General features: G+C 43.1%; 1 protein-coding gene across 2 annotated transcripts in view; it reads right to left on the reverse strand.

The window, feature by feature from the left end:
• itga1 (integrin, alpha 1) overlaps nt 1-17,976 on the reverse strand; it is a 104,839-nt gene that overhangs the window by 79,804 nt on the left and 7,059 nt on the right. For both annotated transcript variants that reach the window (XM_055633974.1, XM_055633964.1), the window contains exon 2: nt 13,702-13,850. In XM_055633974.1, coding sequence (XP_055489949.1) covers nt 13,702-13,850 — 149 coding nt within the window. The remainder of the gene's footprint in view (nt 1-13,701; nt 13,851-17,976) is intronic.

The raw sequence follows: 17,976 nt of genomic DNA on the forward strand, positions 1-17,976 counted from the left end.
CAGGTTGGGGGAGTGGGCAGATGCATGGCAGATGAAGTTTAATGCGGATAAATGTGAGGTTATCCACTTTGGTAGCAAAAACAGGAAGGCAGATTACTATCTAAATGGCATCAAGTTGGGAAAAGGGGAAGTACAACGGGATCTGGGGGTCCTTGTACATCAGTCTATGAAAGTAAGCATGCAGGTACAGCAGGTAGTGAAGAGAGCGAATGGCATGTTGGCCTTTATAACAAGAGGAATCGAATATAGGAGCAAAGAGGTCCTTCTGCAGTTGTACAGAGCCCTAGTGAGACCACACCCGGAGTGCAGTTTTGGTCCCCTAATTTGAGGAAGGACATTCTTGCTATTGAAGGAGTGCAGCGTAGGTTTACAAGGTTAATTCCCGGGATGGCAGGACTGTCATATGCTGAGGGAATTGAGAAGCTGGGCTTGTACACTCTGGAGTTTAGAAGGATGAGAGGGTATCTTCATTGAAACATATAAGATTGTTAAGGGCTTGGACACACTAGAGGCAGGAAACATGTTCCCGATGTTGGGGGAGTCAAGAACCAGGGGCCACAGTTTAAGAATAAGGAGTAAGCCATTTAGAACGGAGACGAGGAAACACTTTTTCTCACAGAGAGTGGTGAGTCTGTGGAATTCTCTGCGTCAGAGGGCGGTGGAGGCAGGTTCTCTGGATGCTTTCAAGAGAGAGCTAGATAGGGCTCTTAAAAATAGCGGAGTCAGGGGATATGGGGAGAAGGCAGGAACGGGGTACTGATTGGGGATGATCAGCCATGATCACATTGAATGGCGGTGCTGGCTCGAAGGGCCAAATGGCCTACTCCTGCACCTATTGTCTACACTACTCCCACCTGCCCGAGTTTAGCTCATATCCCTCCAAGCTGTCCCATCCATGCACTTGATTAATTGTTTCTTAAACGTTGGGATAGTTTCTGCCTCAACTACCTCTTCTGGCAGCTCGTTCCATACACCCACCACCCTTTGTGTGAAAATGTTACCCCTCAGATTCCTATTAAATCTTTTCCCCTTCACCTTAAACCTTTGTCCGCGGGTGCATGATTCACCTACTCTGGTGATCATCTACCTGATCTATTTCTCTCACAATTTCATACACCTCTATAAGATCATCCCTCATCCTCCTGCGCTCCAAGGAATAGAGTCTTAGCCTACTCAACCTCTCTCTATAACTCAGACCCTCAACTTCTGGCAACATCCTCATAAATTTTCCCTGTACCCTTTCCAGCTTGACAACATTTATCCTATAACACGGTGCACAGAAGTGAACTAAATTAATTAAAGCCTCAAAAACACCTTATGTAACATGACTGGGTGGGAGGGAGGGGGTAACTTTTAATCTCTCCCTGCACGGGAGACCCAACCTTTTCTTTGTCGGGTCTCCGTTGTCGTTGGGGCTGCAACGAGGAGCGGCGTCCAACAGGAAGACCGGGGGCTCTGGTGCCGATGACTCACCTCACCGTCGCGGAGCTGGCCGAGTCCAGAGCGGGTGGAGCGGTGGTGGAGCGCTGCTGCGGCCCGACCTCCGGAGATTCGGAGGCTGCAACTGCGGGTCTGGCGGTCGGCGGCACCGGGAGCCCGCGGATCCCTGGAGGGAGACCGCTTTTCAGGGCTTCCGCAACGGCGACTTCTCCCGCCCGAGTTGCGGGGTCGAAGAGCTCCTGGAGCGGGGCCTCACAGCACCGCCCCGCGCGGCTTGGAATGGCTGCGGGACTCTGCGAGCGCACGCCGGGGGCTCTAACATCAAGACCCGGTGTGTGACCTTGCACCACCCGGCGTGGCTTTAATGGCCGCGGGACAATCGCCATCGCCAGCCGGGGGCTTTGACTTTGACTCTGACATCGGGGGTGGGGGGGGGGGGGGGGGGGGGAGAGTGCAGTGGAGAGATAAGTTTTTTTGGCCTTCCATCACAGCGATGTGATGGATGTTTATGTAAATTATGTTGTGTCTTGGGTCTATTTGTTTGTAATGTATGGCTGCAGAAACGTCATTTCGTTTGGACCTCAAGGGGTCCAAATGACAAATAAATTGAATCTTGAATCTTGAATCTTGAATCTTGACTCCCTTTCTTCTTCTGTGCCTCCCTTTGCAACAGGATCTTTGGCTCTCTCGTCAGCAGCCCTAAGTGCTTCCACACTTCAAAAAAAATTATTTAAATAGAATCCCAAATTTCCTGGAATTTAATGGTATTTCCTGAAATTTTCAAAAATGCTTCCTGCACGCTATTTGTTGTTTTTGTTTTTTCGCAGGCACACATTAACAACACTAAGAAGAACAAGACTAAATAGATCTATGTAACTAAACCGTATCTGCCTGCTTCTGTTACTCACTTGTACAGTGTTATGCAAGGCAGCTTTCGTTGCCAATAGTTTTGTTGTCTGCTTTTTCAACCTGCCCTCATGTGTCTCAGTCTCAGCTCTCTCTCCCTCCCACTCTCCCTCCCTCCCTCCTCCCCTCCTCTCCCTCCCTCCTCTCCCTCCCTCCTTCCTCCTCTCTCTCCTCTCCCCTCCCTCCTCCTCCTCTCCCCCTCTCCCTCTCTCTCCCTTTCCCTCCCCCTCCCTCTTTCGCTCCCTCCCTCCCTCCCTCTCTTATTCCCTCCATCCCTATCTCCCTTTCTCCCTCTCGGCCCCTTGAGCCCACCCACCGTTCTGTAAAATCAAGGCCAATCCCAATGTAACTGCAATCCCACCGCCCACTGGTAACCTTTCAGCACTAGGCTTATCCAGAATTCTACCACTGCCTGAAAAATAATCAAAGGCTCAACTTCCACTGAGAAAGAGAATTCCAAAGAACAGTCTGTGATCCAAGCGATGTGGCCATAGCGCTATGTTTAAAGCCCATATGGCTGCAGCCAGTAGCGCTATATTTAGAACCCATAGTGCTGCATCCAACAGCTCTTTGTTTAAATTCCCACGCGTTAAATTGACAGCGCTCTGTTTAAACCTTTGAGCGCCAAACCAGCAATGATGTGTGTATTACATTTACACCCCTTCGCAGGCCAGATGCAAAAAATTTCCCGAAATTATTCCATTTCCCTAAAATTACCCGAAGACAACCAGAATTTCCAGTATTTCGTGTAATTTCCTTTAAAGTGGAAACACTGGCAGGCCCTCATTCAGTGCAGATTGGTAACATCTTCTCACTGACCATCAGCACAGTGCTCCACAGGACTGTGTGCTTAGCACCCTGCTCTATTTTCTTTATGCCCATCACTGTGTGGATAAGAACCGATCCATTGCCATCTATAAATTCACAAATAACACCAGTGTGAATCACCAGTGGTGATGAATCAGCCACAGGAGAGAGATATAACACCTGGTTGAGTGTCGCTGCAACAACCTCTCACCAGTTTGCATTGCTGGGTTGGTGGTAATGAATGTCTGGTGGCAGCTTCAAATTCCTATTTGTTAACAACTCAGATAACCTCTACTTTCTTATAAGTTTAAAGAGATTTGATATATATCTAGTCTAGCAAACCTGAACTCTAGAAAGTATTCTGACTCGTTGTAACATGACCTGGAATGGCACATCCAATGGACAGAGTTGCAAGAGCGTGCAAGGAGTGGTGGGCTCGGCCCAGTCTATCACAAGCACAGGCTTCCCCTGCATCAAAATGATCTAAATGAGGCATGCCTCAAAAGGCAGCATCGATCATCAACAATCTCCGCCATCTGAAGCATTCTCACTTCTCACTACAATCATTAGACAGGAGATGCAGAAACCAACCTAAACCACGTACAGGAACACCAACATCCTACAGTTATTAGGTTTTTGAACATGCACGTGTGGAAAAGAAGGCAAATGTTATGCTTGCTTTCACAGGTCGGGGCATGGAGCATAAGAATCAGGAAGACATGATAGAGTTTTATAGAACTTTGGTTAGGCTGCATTTGGAGTCTCGTATGCAGTTCTGGTTGCCCCATTGCAGGAAAGATGTGAAGACTTTGGAAAGGTTTACCATAATGATGCCTGGATTACGATTTAAATTTACAAAAATAAAACCACTGGAAAAGCTGATTACTTAAATTGGAATGTGGGAACTGCTGTGCTTTGTACAACAACCACCAGAGAGTGTATTTAATGATGCATACAACGTAGGCCAATAGATGCAGGAACCAACCCTTGATGTTTACATCCCCATCTGGGCATGCACAAGTGCTTCCATGAAACCCAGCTTCAATGGCCCAAGGGTGTAGCTACATAGTTCCATGGGTGAAGGAGGTGTTTGACACACTTGCATACATCGCACAAGTTTGGAAAATCATGCTACAGCTGTATAAGACAATGGTAAGGCCACATTTGAAGCATTGTGTACAGCTCTGGTTGCCTAGCTATAGGAAGGACTAGACTAAGTGAGACCCATTGTCCCAGTCACACGGGATCCCATTCCCCAACACAATATTCCACCACTCACCCATAGCCCGTAACTGTGTGTGGGGGAGGGTGTGTGTGGGGGGAGGGGTGTGCGGGCGGAGGGGTTGTGGGGGGAGGAGGTGTGTGTGTGAGCAGGGGGGAGGGGTGTGTGGGATGTGAGGGGTGTGTTGGGGGGGGGGGGGGGGTGGGTTGTGGGGTGGGGGGATGTGTGGGGGGGGGGGGTAGTGGGTGTTGTGTGGCGGGAGAGGGGCGTGTGGGCGGTGGAGTGTGGGGGTGGTGTGGGCATGGGGGGGGGTGGTGCGTGGGGGGAGTGTGTGGGCGGGGGGGGGGGGCTTGTGAGGGGGGTGAGTGTGTGTGGGGGGGGGGGTCAAGTCAAGTCGAGTCATGTCAAGTTTATTCGTCACATACACATACGAGATGTTCAGTGAAATGAAAAGTGGCAATGCTCGCGGACTTTGTGCAAAAATACAAACAAATAAACAACCAAACAAATTATAAACACAATCATAAACACACACATTATTTTACATATTAAATATTGGAAGGAAAAACGTTCAGTAAAGTTAGTCCCTGGTGAGATGGGAGTTTACAGTCCGAATGGCCTCTGGGAAGAAACTCCTCCTCAACCTCTCCGTTCTCACCGCATGGCAACGGAGGCGTTTGCCTGACCGTAGCAGCGGGTGTGCCCGGAGTGTGCCCGGAGAAAAGATGGGACAGAGTCATGGGGGAGAGGGGCCTCATGGGGGGACAGGGGAGGAGTCAGCGAGGAGGATCAGATGGGTAGTGGCTAGAATTGGCGGTGCGATGGGGACTCACAGCGGGCACTGGTCATTCTTCTCCGCCGGGGTCAGAGTCTCCGCTTTCCGTTTGGCGACATCTCCAACTCTGGGCTGGGCTGGATCTCCAACGCTGGGCTGGGTCGGGTCTCCGACTTGGGCTGCTGCTTGGGGCACGGCTGCTTGGGGGCTGCTGCTTCGGGTGGGGCTGCTGCTTGGGGCGGGGCTGCTTCGGGTCCCTCCGAAAGTCCGGTTGGAAACCTCTGCCACCTTTCCTCAGCTGCAGTAAAAACGCGATGGTGCAGGAAGGACCGTCCCAGGGAGTGACAGTGGAAGACACTAATCTAAGGTGCTGGATGGCAGGAGAAGAGATCGATCTGCGCACGCACGGTTTTTAAGATTTTTAAACCTCGCTATCTTTTACGACATTCAACCGATCGGAAAGAAACTTGGTGGACTTGCAGCACAGGAGAACGGTGAGTGAACTAGCGAAACATCATAGTGCTATAGCGAACCGTTTTTGCGCACATAGAAAGACTGCCAAATTGGAAGATAATAAGACCAGTTTTAGTTATGTGTAGATAGATGTCAAAGAACTGGAAAGAGTGCAAAAAAAAAGACAAGGATGTTAATGGATCTGAAAAGATAGAGTTCTAAAGAGAGGCCAAATAGGCTATGTTTTTTTCCCTTGAACATAAGAGGCTGAGTTGTGATCTTTATAAAATTGTAAGGGGCATATATCATGTGAATAGTCACAGTCTTTTCTCCAAAGTAGGGAACTAAACAACTAGTGGACATAGGTTTACGTTGAGAGGGGAACGATCTAAAAAGATCCAGATGGGCACATTTTTCACATAGTGGTTGGTGCATATGTGGACGTGATCAAGCTAGGTACAATTGGAATATTTATGTAAGGCATTTGAATGATATAAGGCTAGGAAAGGTTTTGAAGGATATCGGGCAGGTGCAGGCAAGTGGAACTATCTTGGATCGGCACCCTGGTCAGCATGGGCCTCTTGGGACAAATGGCCTGTGTCCATGCTATTTAACATCATGGCTCCATAACTGCTTCTGCCACCCACCTAGCCTAGTTTCAAGAACAAATCACAGTAACCAGTTAACTTCCCAACATATATTTCGGATGTAGGAGGAAATCAGAGCACCACAGGGAAACCCATACCCTCACAAGGAGAACTCTGAATGTGCTCTCAGATCTCAGGATCAGTAAGACAGCAACACAAACTGTTACACCAGTGAGCAACCATCTATGGTCAGATATATAAAGTTGCTATTTATTGTGAAAGTGCCTTCAACAAAATATAAATAATGTGGTTTGAATTAATTTCCTGGCAGGGTGAGCTCATAGCTCAATGTCAAGATTCCTGATTTCACCAAGATTGGCTGAATAAGGAGGAATGGACCCTAACAAATTGAGCAGTGCACAAGTATTATTCCTGGAAGGTGTGTTCATATATATCTTAATAAGGCATTGTATAAGGAGTGACATTATGTATCTAATCATGTAACGGAAAGATTGATGCTGATACTATGTGCACGCTATCAATTACCAGCAATAACATCCTTCACCTTAATAAACAAAAGAGTAGTATGCACACCCACACAAACTTTTATATTTGCTTGTGAATAAACTCAAGGATTAGTTGTCTGTGAGAAGTTATCCCTGATAACAGTCTGAAGAAGAAGAATGCCTGGAAGTTAGGTTTCACCCTCTTTTGGTTTGCAATGTGTTGCATATGGCACCCATACCCAACTGCAAAAAATCATGAAATAGGCAAAAAAAATCTGCTGAAGGCTTTGCACATATATCTCACGCTACAGGTAAATCTGGGAAATTCCTGTCATTAGCTGCATATGCTACAGCTGCACATTAGCTGCACTTCACATGTCACATCATAGCTTTGCTGATTGCTGGGGAACGTGCCTGAGCTTAAAGATATCTCGTCATTCAAACCCAACAGCTGCAGGAAAAGCTGCATGGGGATGAAGGAAAACATATCTTCTTTGTGTCTTCAGGTGTGATTCAGTTGTTTGGTAACAATTGGGAAGAAACTGTCCCTGAAGCTGGCGGTGTGCATTTTCACACTTCTATATCTTTTTCCTGATTGCAGAGGGGAGATGAGGGAGTGGCCAGGGTGCAAATCATCCTTGATTATACTGATGGCCTTGCCAAGGTAGCGTGAGATATAATTGGAGTCAATAGAAGGGAGGTTGGTTTGTGCCATGGTCTGGGCTGCGTCCACAATTTGCTGCAATTTCTTGAGGTCTTGGATGGAGCTGTTCACAAACCAAGCTTTGGTGCATGCTGATAAAATGCTTTCTATGGTGCATCTGTAGAAGTTGGTGAGAGTTGTAGGGGACATGCCAAACTTCCTAAACCTTCTAAGGAAGTAGATACATTGGTGTGCTTTCTTGGTCGTTGCTTCAATATGAGTGGTCCAGGAGGTTATTGGTGATATTGACTCCTAGGAATTTGAAGTTTTCAACCATCTCTACTTCGGCGAGTCAATGCAAACGGTGGTATGTGTACTGCTTTGCTTCCTGAAGTCGCACAATGGTGCTTGGTCATCAAGGACCCAGTGGTCACAGCATGCAATTCAGAAATGATAGGCAGGAAATGGGTCTGAATAATGCAGGAACCTCCACTGATGCAGATTCCATGATATTGACCACTGAAAACTATGGTTGCAAATGTTGTGGACAAGGCAATGATATAACAGTGCAATATTTCATTTCATTGCTAGTCCCAGTCGAAAGTGCTCCAAAATGTTCTCAGTATTTAATGAAGGCCATAGGTTTCACTCAAAATCTCCAATTGATGTTGGCAATGGAAGTACAATAGGATAGTAACTCATGATGTATCAGTTGCATCTCAGACGGTTCAAAAATGTCAGCTGTGCTAACGTGAAATGCACATACAAGTGCACAAGCCAATTTCCTGAACGCTCAATATTACTGGAAGCATATGTTAGCAAGGTCTAATCCAGGTAAAGTGATATGTTTGTGGAAACAAAAGTAAATCAGTCCAATTTCTAGGTTTTATGGATATCAAGCTGAAGCCATGGAGCAGGTCACACTAAGTACGAGTTGCAAGATCTTTTCCCTTAAATGCATAGTAAAACTTTGGGAGAGCTCCAATAATCCAGCATCCTTGGGACTTAATGCTGGATCAGTGGATTTTCCAGATGATTGGATATTATTCCTCCCTGGCTTGACTGTCTTTTATCATATTTTATATAGAACATTTTGACAGTGCTAGATCCCACCCAAGAAGTGGTCTGAGACGCAGAAGCACAAAAGCTAGTGTTAAACCAATATATAAACTCTAAATGTAACATTTATTATCTCCGCAGAATAAACCATTTAATCGTGCAAATTTAACATAATTACAAAAGTGTTTCATATTCTGCCTAATTTAATTTCCAGTAATGGCCAAATTGGAAACTGTGCCTTCATCTTGCTTTTGCTTATTCAGTACACTATAATGAAAGTTGAATCCATCAACCTTGATAGACTCAGTGAGTTCAAAGGATGCTTTTGAATATCCAAATGTAAAGTAAACAATTATAATTTAATAATTAAAAAAATGGTTCATTTATCTACGTGAAGATATGCATTTTATGATTTCTTGTATGTTGACAGTTGACAATGTGGGAGAAGGCAAACAGGTGAAAGCTCTGTCCTTCTTTAGGTTACAATGAAATGTTTGGACCCTTTTATTTTTCTCATTTCAGCATGCCACAATACTCCAGCAAACTATAAAACTCACATACTGGGGATCTATGGTGCTGAAGTCATTACTGTAAGTAGCTTTGCCAAGTTTTAAGAGCAAAATCTGCCAAATCTAAGGACCCGTTGCACTAAATTTCTTAATTGATAACTCTATTAACACTGCTAATTACAACACATTCACTGCTATTTACCCCCCCCCCCCCCCCCCCCCCCCCCCCCCCCCCCCCCCCCCCCCCCCCCCCCCCCCCCCCCCCCCATTTAATTACCCTGAGTAAGATAAAGGCTCAGGATCCATGTGTTGATGAAGGAAAATTGCATTTTGGATTCCAGTCCTATATTCATTCTTTGTAGAATTGTATTATTTTCGCTATTTATTATTAAATAAACAACTATTTTTAAATGGCTGCTGTATGAAAATGGAACTTCTGTCCAGATGCTGCTATGAAATGGCCTTTAACTATAATTCTCAGCCCCAATTCAAGATGTTTGAGAGGTCAAGAAATCTGAGAGGCACTTTGAATTAGACGTGTTACACTCTGGGATATGTTTGTACATTCCAACTGATTTTCATGCTGGGAACATGAAACTATGTGTACGTTTGTAGACTCTGGCGATCAAGATGAAAAAAACCTCATCTGGAAGAATAACTTATTTGCTGAATCAAAGCTGAGGTATAAAAACAGCATATTCAAAACTTTAAGCTTGTGACCACAGAATGCTATATTTTGGAATATGGGAAAATGAGTTAGGCATCTGGATGAAATACCACATGTACTAATAGGTCAAAGGACATGGTTCTATTTTTAAGACAAATTTATGTGGATTTCCATAAAAAATTCAAAGGAGTTGGATATGAATTGAGAATGAATAATACAACAAATTGAGAATGTCATACTTCATATCCTTAAGTTATTTCCTATGCTATGCTATTGTGTGTGGCCTACTTGCACAATTCAGTAGAATAAAAAAACAGTTAAAATAATAGAAATGTTTTGCTGTGATTATTATATGCCATCTTTTTTTAATTCATGGACGACACCATAAGAAGAAATGGGTCTCTACTGACTGAGAAAGGGAAAGAATAGGAAGCAGTAAGACGGATCAATGGAATGCTTTAATTCGGTCTCAATGCTGTTCTTATTAGCAAATCTAAAGTTCTCTCAGCCAGCATTGCCACTTGACCTTTCCATGTTCCAGTTTAAAGTTATTCATTCAATATCCTAAATTGATTGGATGCGTTTTCCTTAAGATTGTCTGCCAATTTATTCATAAATGCACAAAGATTTGTCCTTTTATGGTTGAAATGTTTTATTTGTGACATTGCGTTTGCACAAAGTGGATCTAAAAATCCTCTGCAATAAAGTCATAGTTGCTGAGAAAATAAATCTAAGGTAGACACAAAATGCTGGAGTAACTCAGCAGGACAGGCAGCGTCCCTTGTGACAAGGAATGGGTGACGTTTCAGGTCGAGATCCTTCTTCAGAGAAAATAAATCTTGTATTTTTTGTGAAAAAATCTAACCATAAGGTTTTTCACAGATATATGCTGTCTGCATTCAGAGCATGAAGTAAAGTAAAGAATAACCTGTATGTGGAATCAGAAATCTCACATTCTGGAAATGCATTTATGGAATCACTATGCATGGCATTTTTAGTATATTTACAAATGTAGGCAAAATGATTTGTACAGTGTTTGATGTAATTTGTATCGGTGCAAGTAGTTTCATTGTAAACATGTGCAAGGGGTTTGTAGGGAATATGTAAAAGGAACTGAAGAACAGGTATAGCTTCTTCTCACTGAAAGTTAGAATACTATCCAGCCAAGTCAGCCTTCCTCAATAATCTGAAGATAGACACAACATGCTGGAGTAACTCTGCAGGACAGGCAACATCTCTGGAGAGAAGGAACGGGTGACGTTTCAGGTCAGGACCCTTCTTCAGTGGTTAGGGATAAGGGAAACAAGAGATATAGATGGTGATGTGGAGAGATAAGGAACGATGAATGAAAGATAAGCAAAAAAGGTAACGCTGATAAAGGAAACAAGCCATTATAGGCTGTTCGTAGGGTGAAAATGAGATGCTAGTGCAGCTTGGGTGGGGGAGGAATAGAGAGAGAGGGAATGCCAGGGCTATCCAAAGTGAGAAAAATCAATATTCATACCACTGGGCTGCAGCTGCCCAAGCGAAATATGAGATGCTTTTCCTCCAATTTATGTTTAGCCTCACTCTGACAATGGAGGAGACCGAGGACAGAAAGGTTTGCGTAGAAAGGGAAAGTAGAATTAAAGTGTCCAGCAACCGGGAGATCAGTTTGGTTCAGGCGGGTTGAGCGAAGGTGTTCCGCGAAATGATCGCCCAGTCTGCATTTGGTCTCGCCGATGAATAAGAGTCCATCCACATCTTGAAAAATGGATTCAGTAGATGAGGTTGAAGGAGGTGCAAGTGAACCTCTGCCTAACCTGAAAGGACTGTTGGGGTCCTTGGACAGTCGAAGGAGGAGGTAGTGACAGGTATAGTGGAGGTATAGTGACATCTTCTACGGTTGCAGGGGAAGGTACTTGGGGAGTGGGTGGTTTGGGTGGGAAGGGATCGGTTACGCAGGGAGTTGCGGAGGGAACAATCTCTGCAGAAGGTGGAAAGGGGTGGAGATGGGCAAATGTGGCTAGTGGTGGGATCCCGTTGGAGGTGGCGGAAATTTTGGAGGATAATTTGTTGTCTAACTGTTGTCACAGCTGGCAGCATGTGTCAGTGCTAGTCTTCCTCATCCCCTTCATCATCTTGCTCCTTCACTACTTCTTCCTGCACTGAGTTCAAAACCTGCCCCCTCCTATTGTTTCTGCAGACTTTAGGTATGTTACTTACCTTCAGTGGTGCTGTAGTTCTGCCTCTGCCCTTGTGTGCAACTTTGGCGCCTTTGAGAGGGGGCGGGTTTAAAATGCAATTTTTCTGCAGCCTATTCAAATCGATCTCTGTTAGGCTGTTTAGTTGCTAAAGAAAAATCGCTTCGACTGCCGTTTTATTAAGTTTATTAAAATTAGCGTTGTATAATTTAATTGTTAGAGTAAATTAAAAATCATATTCTAAAGCCGTGAACGCCGACAAATCTCACGTAGGGGACAATGCAAGGGAGGCTGTTTTAACATTAAAAAGTGCTTCTTAAGATGCCTTTAATCAAAATTTCAAGTTGCGAGAAGGTGACTTGGAGCCCATCCGAACCGGCAGTATTTTTCGTGCCGACATGGGCTTCAAAATCACTGCAACCGCAACGTTCCAAACCAGCGCGATCCACAAAATCCCACTCGCAAGATAATTTAAATAGCCATTCATTTACAGCAATTAAACACTAAATTCCTTCCATAAATTTATGACAATGAGATTTTAAAATCATGTTTTATTGTGAATTCTTGTGTGAATGTTATTTGGACATTTAGGTTATTTAAAAATGCAAATCTTTTCTTAAGAAATGGATAGATGTTTAGATCTAGTAATTGAATTTTGGAATTAGCTACAATTGGGTAACTAACTAATTATAAGCTTTAATTTCAGATCATCCAAGTAAGATTGTTTAATATTTGTTTCAGAATGCTTCAATCTATAATAACTGAAAATGTCTTTCAGTTCTCTTAATTTTTTAATAAAGTTATGGCCATTTGACTGTCTTTGATCACAGCTTTTGTGTTAAGTCAATGGAAAAGCAATAGGGAACAAGATGCTAATTTCCGAGCATGAAAATGGCCATAACCTTTTTTAATTCTGAAGATATGAAAGTAAATTAGGTGTCAATTTAAACTTATTTTTATGCTTTATCTGATGGGATAAATTGCAGACTTGATTTTTAATATCTCAAAATTTTGTAACATTGCTACAGACTTACACCAGAATTCCAGCCATCCTTGGATGAAGAGGATCTATAGCTTGTATAATATGATGTCTCACTTTATTTTGCAAAAGGTGGCCATCCTGGATTCCTACCAGAACTCACGAGCCAGTTTTAGAAGAGTCGTTGGTTTCTCGAAGGAACCAGCTCCAGTATAACCAGTATGATGCTCTAGGCTGCATATGGAATGTTGACAAGGTATCTTAACCACATAGATACTGTGCACAGATCTGAATTGGTTTGACAAGGAGAAACAGGCCACTAATAGTAGTGTCATTGCTTACAAAAAGAATCAGGCCAAACCTTTAATTTCCTGATGTTTTTGAATGAGCTTTGGTCCCTGGCATTTAGATCAGTGGTTTAGATATTATATGTTTTGAATATGAATGTTGAAATAGCACATCGCTATTTTCAAAACAATAAGACAGTCATAGCTGCCATCGCATCATCACGACTGCAACAACATGCCCAAATATTTGTAAGAAAAATGATCACAGAAAATAAATTAATTTAACTATTTCTCCTCAAATGATTATGGATTATGGTTCATAGTTAAAGACCTTCACAACAGCTACACATATCATTAACTTAAATACTGGTAGTTGGACATCTAAGTACTTTAATCTGCTTCTTACTCAGCGAGAGAAAAATACACCCATTGGAGACATTTACTTATTACAATGGCGTGCTCCTACTCTCTGAAGCCAAAGTCTAGGCTATACTCGTGTATCTAACACTATGCACTTTAATTTGTAGACCTGTAATCTTTTGACTATGTGTGGCATACCGGAAAATATAGAATATTATAGCAAAATGTTTACAGCCCATAGGAGATGGGGTTTTTTAAATAAACAATTAATATACTACATTTACAAGTATTCATATTATAAAGCAATTGAGTACTAACCTGGCATACTCAATTCCAAGAGCTGTCTTTGTCTCATTTCCACCCCATTGTTTTATCTTTTTAGCAACTTCGAGGAGATCTTCTGTTGTGTTGTATTCGTTGAGACTGACTTCATGTGTGACTTTGTAGCCATACTGTATAATTGCAACCTAAATTATAGGTGAGTAAAAGAACATTACAGCAATTGAAATTATAAGCAATGGTCTTTCATTTCTTCTAAATGCCAAAGAACATTGGAAAGCAATGTAATTGTTTTCTTATGCCAGAAGAATGGCAGTAGGCTCCTTTGCTGCTTGCAAAGTAAGTCTGTAGTATTTAATATAGTATTCAAAACAATAAATCTTATGTTAAATCACAACAATGATCTGGGGTTCAGTTTACAAAAAAAATTCTATACTTTAAGATTCAGATTACTTTAATACGGGTCTGCACCATGGCCTTGCCGCTTCGAACAATTGGGTCTACGAATCATACACTGCCCTCTTGCTCTAATTTGGATATACTATCAAAAGGATCAGCATTTAGATTAAAGTGCACCTACACAGTTGTGGCCATGCAGAAGAATTATGGCATGGTTTTGCAAGTTGGGGAAAGTCTACAAATGCTGCATGATGACTACAATATAAGATGAGAGAGAGAGAGAGAGAGAGAGGTGAAGAAGACAACTCAGAATATAAGAATTGTAATACCACCAGCCTCTTTATCCAGCAGGAAAAACATTATTGGTCAGTAGGCTTGGTGAGCTGAATAAACTGGGCTGCAAACTGCAGCAACAATGGCAACCTGGAATTGGGGCAATGTCAAAGTAGATTCATTTATCTTCCACAAGCATGAAGTGTAACAGTTCTGTGTAGTTAATAAATACTGTGGATGAATGGAGGGGGCATTTGTACACCCCTGGCTCATCCATGAGTGAGCATTCCAGAGATCTTTTGTGCCGTGCAAAGTAGAAGTTATCCCATAACTCCGCAGTTTCTTCACAGGCAACACTATCTATCTCACTGCTTATGGCTTATGCTGAATACCCAGCCACAGGATGGATTTGGCAATATTATTAATGGAAAATATATTCAGAGAAAGCGATTGAAATAAACTGGTGGAATTGGTACTGTTTGAGTGTTGATATGTTTGAAGATTTCAGTATTCGTGTACGCAAAGCTCCCAGCAGGCAGGCCTTGGCTGGTAGGGGAGAAGCCGCAAGCCCCTGCTCATCCCCTGCGGCCAGATTCACAAAGACCCAGCGGGCTGCGGTCGGTAGGGGTGAAACCACCGAGCAGGCCCTGCTTGTCCCCGAAGACCAGAGACTGGGGAGGATGGAGTTGGCGACGGGTGGGGAGCAAGACCGGTAGGAGATGGACCACAAGGTACACAAAAATGCTGGAGAAACTCAGTGGGTGCAGCAGCATCTATGGAGCGAAGGAAATAGGGACGTTTCGGGCCGAAACCCTTCTTCAGACTGAAGGAGATGGACCACAGTCTGGCCTACCGCACCCTCAAGGTTGGCTACGGGTGGCGCCCCTGGGGCACAAAGGTGGATGGGTGAGGAGAGGGACGTCTGTTCGCTGGTCGAATCAGACATCCAAGGAAGGCAATGGCTGGAGACCATGCAGCATCATGCGGCTTGCCTGGCCTTGAAGCCTCTCATAAGACCTAGAGCATGGACTGGACTTTGTAAATGGCGCCAAGACGTGGCGCCTCATCCATGCAGGTTCAGTGGACTATTTCTGTATACTTTGCTAATCTGGGATTGTGCTTACATTTGGCAGAACTCTACTAGACTGTATGTAAGAAAAGAATTTCAATGTGTGTTCATGTGACAATAAAGAACCATTGAACAAATCGTCTTGCACAAATATCTACAAAAAAAAAAACAACACAGGAGTTAAGTCTAGACACAAGGAAATGCAAGTGCTGGTTTACCAAAAAAGGATACAGTGATAATGGAATGTTTATCTGATTAAGGATAGTGTAATGAACCAAGATAGGAAAGATTTCTTGAAATTTTACGAAACATTTTACATTTTCCACTCAAGGACAGACCAATGCCATATCTAGGCAAATTGAAAATTCTAAAGCAAGATTCAACGTGAGAGCTTCTGAAAAACAGCAAATGTCATATAGTGGAATTTAGAGTAAGAAGTGGAAAGGGAAAAGAGCAATCATAAGTGAAATGACTGAAGCTGCGAGTTATTTCTATGTGAAAAGCAGATTTAGCCGAAAAGGGCTGGAAATAAAAATTGATGGCTAAAATAAAGAATGAAGAGGAGATAATTATGGTGCAAACTTGTTGCGGTTTTACACGTGAGAAATGAAGACATAGAAATTTTGAGTTCCCAACATGAATGAAGAAATTGAGCAAGTTGATGTAGGGAATGGAGACATAAAGAAAATAGGGTTGAAAATATATCAAATAATTGAGCAGAAGCCAGAATGTGCAGAGCAAATGAAAAACAATAGATATAAGCAGGACTATAAGGGCCAATGGGAAACAAATACTTAACCTAAAAGGTAACAAAAGAACAATTCATGAATACCGTATATGGAGCAAATGGATGCTGAAGCAATAGTGGGAGGAAATGTTTTTTTCTTGTGGAAGCAGTTTGAGGTGCTGAATAAATGCTTCACATTTGGTTTATAATCGACGAGGATGCATTTGAGAAACTCAAAACGTATGCCAGGATGGTGTAAATGATTCATATGGTGCTGTCATTTTTTTACTGTTTAATCTAATATGACAGAACATTGGCATAGTCCTTGTTGGTAGTGGTGAAGAATTGTGTCACAAGTCACAAATTCAACTGTTTTCAAATAGAAGTGGTAATTTTTGATGGGTGAAAAGCTTCCTCAAAGCATGAATGTTACTGGGCTGTTAATACACATGCACATCACCGCATATGGTGTTTAGCTTTTATTCTTGCAAGGCACATGCTGCAAACTCTTTATAAATACTACATTCCTGCCAAATGTTTACAACATGAAGATAAGCAGAGAGTGATTATATTTCACGAAGATGCCTTGAAAAATAAAATGAGTGGAAGGAGATGGAAGTTTGGCACAGCACTGTAAATGGGAGGTTGTTAGAGCAGATTCCTCTTGGAACAAGCTGTCTTGTTCAGTTTCCTGTGTAAGAAAAGGCAGCTGATCAAGACCAGATGTACAAAAGCTGCATTTATATGAAACAGAGATTGTAACTTGTAAGTTACAGACTCCTGCTGCAGATGCTTGTTTCAGCACTTTCACCAAATATTGTAATAATGCCACCAATAGCAATCGACAGAACTATCTGTGATTTTTGCAGTAAATGAACATATTGATTTGTATACAAATTTATTTTATGTATTGGAACACAATATAGAGGAATAAACAGTGAAACCTACGGCTGTCATTTTTGTTGTTGTTTTTGTTTTAGAGGTACTGCGTGGATACAGGCCCTTCGGCCCACTGAGTCCGTACCGACCAGCGCTCCCCGCACATCAACACGACATGAGGACAACTTACACTTAATATCAAACCAATTAACCTACAAACCTGTAAGTCTTTGGAGTGTGGGAGGAAACCGACGATCTTGGAGAAAACCCACGCGGTCATGGGGAGAACGTACAAACACTGTTCAGACAGCACCCATAGTCGGGATTGAACCCGGGCCTCCAGCGTTGCAAGCGCTATAAGGCAGCAATTCTACCGCTGCACCACCATGCCACACTCTATTTCCGAAAGATTTCAAATGTCCTTGGCATTTGCATTACCAACATAATTTGGTTAAAGAAGGTTGGAAAGATGTGAGCATGTTTGAGTGGAGACCTGATAGATGTATAGAAATTGTGAGAGCCATAGATAGGGTAGACAGTCAGGACATTATCCCCAGGCTGGATATGTCAAAGACTAGAGGGCATAGCTTTAAGGCAGAAGGGAAAAGCTGAAAGGAGATTGTGGGGCAACATGGAGGATGGTGAGTGCCTGGAACACGGTGCCAGGGGTGGAGGTGGTGGTGGCAGGTAGACAGGGGCATTTAAGAAGCTTTTAGATAGGATGTCTATGCTGGGAATGGAGGGAAATAGATTATGTGCAGGTAGAGGAGATTAGATTAACTTGGCATCATGTTTGGCACAGACAACGATATCCAGCGATAGCAGTATTGTACTTTTATAACTGGTTCTCGTAAACTCCTTGGAAAAGGCGGAGACTCAGTGGGCTGAAGGGCCAGTTTCCACGCTGTATCTCTGAACTGAACTAAGGAATACAGCCATGCTGGCCAACCTCATCATGTAGAATGAC

This window comes from Leucoraja erinacea, chromosome 1 (genome assembly GCF_028641065.1).
Source record: "Leucoraja erinacea ecotype New England chromosome 1, Leri_hhj_1, whole genome shotgun sequence".
Taxonomy (NCBI): Eukaryota; Metazoa; Chordata; class Chondrichthyes; order Rajiformes; family Rajidae; genus Leucoraja; species Leucoraja erinaceus.